We start from the raw sequence: 7,006 nt of genomic DNA on the forward strand, positions 1-7,006 counted from the left end.
CTTAAGAATTGGCACAGACAGCCAAAGTGAGATTTCGAGAACTGACACTGGTAGTCAGTATTGTGGGTAAAGAATTGGCACATGTAGTCATATTGTGGGATTTCGAGAACTGACACTGGTAGCCAATATTGTGGGAAGAGAATTAGCACGGGTAGCCATATTGTGGGTAATTTCGAGAATTGGCACTGGTATCCATATTGTGGTGGGTGTATTCGAGATCGGTTCTTACAGTGGAGTAAGAATTCGATAACAGAGGTTTAGGCTATTTTATCCTGGGGACGGCATGGTTGATAGTCTGCTTGCACATTTTGGGCAGTGCCACGAAACGTCTTAAAGAGAGCAACCTGGTCGTGACTTAGTCAGTAAATATTATTTCGTGTCATTTAGAATTGCTGCAAACTACGGTAACAACACCATATTTACTTGCAATTTTTCAAAAACTGAAAGAGGAAAAAGTGAAAGATGAACGTGAATAAGATCAAATTGCTCTATACAAATGCAGAGAATAATTTGCTTTTGAACCTTGAATCATATCTTAATGACACATTTATGACGAAGATGTATTTATTGATATATATCATAATAGATTAAGTCAAAACTGCTAATTGATTATATTGATATATATCATAATTCATTAAGTCAAGTTGTTAATCTATTATAATTGTTTACAGAGTTAGTTAAAGCAGTTACAGAGATAGTTAAAGCAATTATTCTTTCTTTGTTAGCAAGTGTATAAATACTTTTTTACCTCTCTATTTTTGTGATTGGAGATTTTAGGACGAATAATACAATAAATTTATTCTTTTGCATTTGACAATAGTATTAAAAGAGAATGAGTCATGTATTAAAGTTGTATACACCAATGATAAATTATTACCTCAAGTAAAATGAGGCTGGTAAATTAAATAAAAGAAAATGTTGCAAGTAGAACTTAAAACAAAAGTCATTATATAGAAGGAAAAACTATATCATTAAAACTATACTTTTGATGACAATTTTGATATTCTAATAATAAAAAACAATTATATTTTTGTGTCAAAAAGTTGGACCAAATTTTGTTTTCGTCTTGAATTTTATTTTTTGGACATAAATATAATTTTGATATTTTATATTATTCTGATGCTATTCTAGCTTAAAATAAGATTCTAATATAACATATTAAGGCACTTACTAAACAAATGACAAAGCTGTCTCAACAGCTAAATGTGATACAAACACCTCTAATTCATCAACAAGTGTTACATTGTGAATTCTGTGGGGTGAGCATGCAACTCATCATTGTTCTATGCCTAGCAACAATCAAGAGGAAGAGGTTCAATATATGAATAATCAGCCTCGTTAGGGAAACATCCCCAACAACTCTTCATACAACAATCAGTTATCGCAGAGTTGGAGGAGAAATCAGAACCAGAATTATGGTTGGAGGCAAGAAGAATGGCCATCAAACAGACATCCACCATTTCAGCAACCATTGCAACGGGGTCAACATCCACCAATGCATGAATGATTAACCAAATTGGAGGACACTCTAGAAAAGTTTATGCAAGTTTCAATGACAAATTAGAAGAATACAAAGGCATCTATTAGAAATTTGGAAACACAAGTGGGTCAATTGGCCAAACAGATGGCAGAGCAGTATTCAAATCACCAACAGTTTTCAGCCAACACTCAGACTAATCCCAAGGAATATTGCAAAGCCATTACTACCAGGAGTGGGAAGGTGATTGGCAAGGATGTTGGTGAGAATTTGATAATATATGAGGAAGTGTTGATAGAAAAAGGGATTAAGGGAGAAAAAAGTGAGTTTGAAGCGATGTCAAATAAGGAGAATGTAGAGAGTGAAGAAGAGAACAAAGAGAAAGGAACAAAGAGCAGAAAAAAAAGAGCGGGTGAGAAGAAAAAGAAGGAACTTCCACAACTAAAAAGTCTTCCTTATCCCAAGAATCCTTCCAAGAAAGACAAAGAGAGACAATATACAATGTTCATGGATATATTCAAGAACCTTCATATCAATATACCTTTCATGGAGGTTATGAAACAAATGTCTACTTATGCCAAGTTCATGAAGGATCTATTGACAAGGAAGAGGAAGTTTTCTAAGGAGACAGTGACACTTGAAGCTGGTTGTAGTACAATAATTCAGAAGTCTTTATCTGAAAAGACTAAGGATTTGGGAAGCTTCACAATACCAGTCACTATTGGAGAATTATCTGTAGGGAAGGCACTATGGGATTTGGGTGTCAGCATTAATCTCATGCCTTTGTCTATGTTGAAGAGGATTGGAGATTTGGAAATCAAACCCACAAGGACGACTCTGCAAGTTGTAGATAGATCAATGAAATTTCATTATTGGGTTACAGAAGATGTCCTGGTTAAGGTGGACAAGTTAGTATTCCCAATCGATTTTGTGATAATGGATATTGAAGAGGATGTTGAAGTTCCTCTTATATTGGGGATACTTTTCATAAAAACTGCCATGGTGAATATTGATGTTGATGAGGGCAAGCTGAAAGTCAGGGGACAAGATGATGAAGTGAACTTCAACGTGTTTGAAGTCATACATCCTCCGAAAGACAAGCAACGTTGTTTCAGAATAGATGTCAGTGAAAAACTATACATGAATGACACACATCTACACAAAAGCAGTCCTTTAGAGAAAGCTTTGATGGGTGCACCTAAAGGTTTCATAAATGCAGAAGATAATAAGAGCATTGAGAAGTGTGTAGCAAAGCTAGGTGCATATTTAGAGGTTTCCTCTCAACAGGTCCAAGCTAAGGAGCTAACCAAAATTCATAAAATTGAAACTCAGAAATTGGAACTGAAAATGATGCCTTCACATTTGAAGTATGCATTTATAGAGGATGGAGGAAATGAATTGGTTGTGATCAGCAGCACTTTATCACCTAGGGAAGAACAAAGATTGATTGAAGTCATGAATACAAATAATGGAGCGACAGATTTGCAAGATCCAACATCTCAAAGAAGATGGATAGTCAATGGCCAATGTTTGAAACCCTACTTAGGTGGTGACGTCGAGCAGCTCACCACAATCATCAACTTGCAAAATGCTTAAAAGAATAGGCGTCGAGCTAATGACGTTAAACAAGCGCTACATAGAAGGCAATCCAACTTTTATGTTTTTGTTTTGCTTTAGTTTTGTATCTCGTGTTGTTTTGTGTTGTATATAAATCAATGAATATAGCTTGATGTGCATAATGTGCGTGAGAGTGAGTGAAAAACAAAAAAAAATATGTGCATAAGTTATTTTTCTAGGATTTTAATGGGTATTTTTCGCTCAAGCAACAAAATGGCCAATTTTGGGCCAACCTTGTTGCCTCATTCTCGCCCAGGAGAGAGCACCTCACTCAAGCGATAGAAACAAGTCCAAAACCCTGAGATTCTCGCCCAGGCGAGCTTGTCTCGCTTAAGCGGCCAAAGGCGCACAACTCACTACTCAGCTCTCGCCCAAGCGAGAGAGCACGAGTATGTTTTTAAAAAACAGGATAAGAGCCCCAACCCTTCATTTCCCCTTTCAAAAAATGAGTCGAGAAAACGAAAAACCATTCCCAAGAGCTCTCAAGCTTGTTTCTTCACCAAACTCGTGCACACACTCGACATTTGCATCATGAGCCAATAATTGTAAGTACATTTGGGCTCCTAAGCTCTTCACTTCACTGGGTTTGTTCAAATCTCTTCCTATTTGTGCATTGTGAAAACTCCCACTTGATTTAGGCACATTTAGGTTAGATTAGGATGTTTTATGTGCTACATTATCTTATTGCTTAATCATTATGATGTTATTGTAAAGTCATGAGTGTTACCACTAAGGAACCCAGGGTTTCTAAATGGGAAATCCAAGTTTACTTCATGAACTTGGCACTCATGTGCTTCAATTTGGTTATGGTTAGTATAATGACATTGTTGTGTGAATGGAAATGTGGTTTATTTACTGATTGATTTGACTGGTTTTGTTGTGATGCAGGAGGAAAAAGACTGTGGCCAAGAAGAATCCCCCTCCTCCGAAGTGGCTGAGAGGAGCATCGGGCTCTCAGCCTCCACTGTACTTTGACCGGACAAAGTTCACATTGAAAGAAAGAGAGGAGCGGTATTTCATCCTCCTCAACTAGGTCTTTGTACTAGAGAGAAGGGTGTAGCTGCAAATGAACGAGTTTCCGACGTTCACTGCACCTCGAGTTAAGTTGAAATGGTGGACATTAGCTTCTCCGAATGAGAAGTTTGATCAGGAGGTGGTTCGGGAATTCTATGTAAACGCCTACCCTTCAGAGGAGGGAGGATAAGTATTCGAGTACAAGTCATGGGTCCGGGGCAAGACGATCAGATATGACATGGATACTATCCATTTTGTGTTGAAAAACCCTTATGAGAAGCGATAGAGTACCCTGGATGATTATCACAAGATATTATAGGAGACCCGCTCCTATACCCATGATGGCTTCTAGAATCGTACCACAACTGCTCTCCTCTGCACCCTTGGGAGGTCATATAGCACTAATGTTAAGTGTCAAATTATTAATGAAATGTATATGACTTTTGGGGCACTTGGAGCATATTTATGTTGTAATTGTGCACAATTTCCGATAACTTAGTTAATCTTGTATTTCTTAGGAACTTAATTGTGTTCTATCGTTGCATGTTATAAAATGATGAACAAAAGAGAAAAAAGGAGAAGAATGAAGTTTCTGAACAGTATAAGCCTTGCTCAAGCGAGGGAATGGTCGCCCAAGCCATAATTTAGAAGAAAATCATCAGAAAATATTGATGTCCCCCACCCAAGCGAGGGACTATCGCTCAAGCGACAATTGGGGGTCAAAATTCATCTGGGTTTTGTTTCTCCCTCGCCCAAGCGAGATGTTCAAGCGTGGGAATGACATTTTCTCTCGCTCAAGCGAGAATCCCTAGCTTGAGCGAGAGATTGGGGATAATCACTCAAACACTGATTCCTTGGATATTTGACCGATTAACTAGCATTAAGTTCTATGTAAAAGCAATTCATGCATCATTGTTCATTTCTAGAGCAATGATGTATGAAGGAAGATGATTCAGATTCGGTATCAAGTTTAACTTTCCAATTAAACTTGAACCCAAGAATAAGAAATTAGTAGCAAAGTAAATCTATGCATTAAGAACGGGATAAACTTCCCAAAATAAAATAACAATGACAATAGAATCGAATCCAGGAGTAAAAAGGTTAGAAGATTACATTTTGAAACCCACAACGAGAACTATTCACTCATCCTCGCCATTACAATGCTAGAATCATGAGATTGTACAAGGAAAATCGAAGTAGAATCATTCCCATGACTTCATAAAGTGCTTGATAACTCCCAAGAATGTCTGGAACTGCCTATATCAGGTTCTAACTTCTAGTCTCTCACTTGAGCTTGAGAAAATGCCATTCCCACGCTTGGGCGAGGCTCCCTCGCTTGGGCGAAGGAGAAACATAACCTAGAGGAATTTTGGCCCTCAATTGTCGCATGAGCGATAGTCCCTCACTTGGGCGAGGCACAATAGTATTTCTGATGATTTTCTTATGAATTATGACTTGGGCGACCATTCTCTCACTTAAGTGATACTTGTACTGTTCAGAAACTTCATTCTTCTCCTTTTTTTCTCCTTTGTTCATCATTTCCTAACATGGAACAACACAACACAATTAAATTCCTAAGTAATACAAGATTAACTAAGTTATCGGGAATTGTTCACAATTAAGTGACCCAAAAGTCATATACATTTCATTACTAATTTCGCACTTAACATCCGCCAACACTCAAACCAATCCGAAAGAACACTACAAATATATCACTACTAGAAGTGCTAAGTTCATTAGTAAAGGTATTGGTGAGAACTTAGTGGTTGAGGAAGAGGTTCTGAGAGAAACTGAAGCTGGGAAATCAGAGAAGGTAATCAGAGAGACACAAAACGATGATGTGGTACAAGATGAGGAAGCAGTTGCTACTAAAGAGGATGATATAAGGGAGAACAGTGACAAGAAGAAGGGTGATCTACCTCAGCTGAAGGGTCTCCCTTATCCAAAAAGACCTTCCAAGAAAGACAAGGAGCGACAATATGCTATGTTCTTGGATTTATTCAAGAACCTCCATATCAACATTTCTTTCATGGAGGCGGTGAAACAAATGACTATCCATGCCAAATTTATGAAGGACTTGTTGACAAAGAAAAAAAAAGTTTTCAGAAGAGACAGTAACCTTAGAAGTTGGGTGCAGTGCTATCATTCAGAAGTCTTTGCCTGGAAAGACTAAAGATTCGGGCAGCTTTACTATTCTGGTCACTATTGGTGAACTATCTATGGGAAAGGCACTACTTGATCTGGGTGTCAGCATTAATTTGATGCCCCTTTCTATGCCGAAGATGATTGGGGATTTGGAAATCAAGCCTACCAGGATGACCTTGCAACTTGTTGATAGATCTGTTAAGTATCCTTATGGAGTTGTGGAGGATGTTTTGGTAAAGGTGGATGGGTTAGTTTTTCTTGTGGATTTTGTCTACATGGATATTAAGGATGATAAGGAGGTTCCTCTTATTTTGGGAAGACCCTTCATGAAGACTGCCCGGGTTATTATTGATGTTGATGATGGAAAGTTGAAGGTAAGAGTGCAAGACAAAGAGGCCAATTTTAATGTTTTTGAAGTTATGCAGCACCCGAGGAACAAATAACACTGCTTTCGGGTAGATGTCATTGAGGACGTATTCATGCTCAATGGCTTTCACTTGAATAGGAATAGTCCCTTGCATAAGGTATTGAGGGGAGACCTAGAAGGAAGCAGTATGGAGGAGGATAATGCACCCTACAAGGTTACATCTGATCAGAATCGCATTGAGGAGCTGGGTAAAGAGAAGACATTTGAGGCTCCAAAGGTGGATTTGAAACTACTTCCTTCGTTGCATGTTTATGTATATGACTTTTGGGGCACTTGGTGCATATTTATGTTGTAATTATGTACAATTCCCGATAACTTAGTTAATC

General features: G+C 38.0%; 1 protein-coding gene across 1 annotated transcript; it reads left to right on the forward strand.

The window, feature by feature from the left end:
- The first annotated feature begins 1,624 nt into the window (after positions 1–1,624).
- LOC109338252 lies at positions 1,625–3,073 on the forward strand. The gene has a single exon (XM_019575447.1). The coding sequence runs from the start codon at positions 1,625–1,627 to the stop codon at positions 3,071–3,073; it is 1,449 nt and encodes a 482-aa protein (XP_019430992.1).
- The last annotated feature ends 3,933 nt before the right edge of the window (positions 3,074–7,006 follow it).

This window comes from Lupinus angustifolius, unplaced genomic scaffold (assembly GCF_001865875.1).
Source record: "Lupinus angustifolius cultivar Tanjil unplaced genomic scaffold, LupAngTanjil_v1.0 Scaffold_19_138, whole genome shotgun sequence".
Lineage (NCBI taxonomy): Eukaryota > Viridiplantae > Streptophyta > Magnoliopsida > Fabales > Fabaceae > Lupinus > Lupinus angustifolius.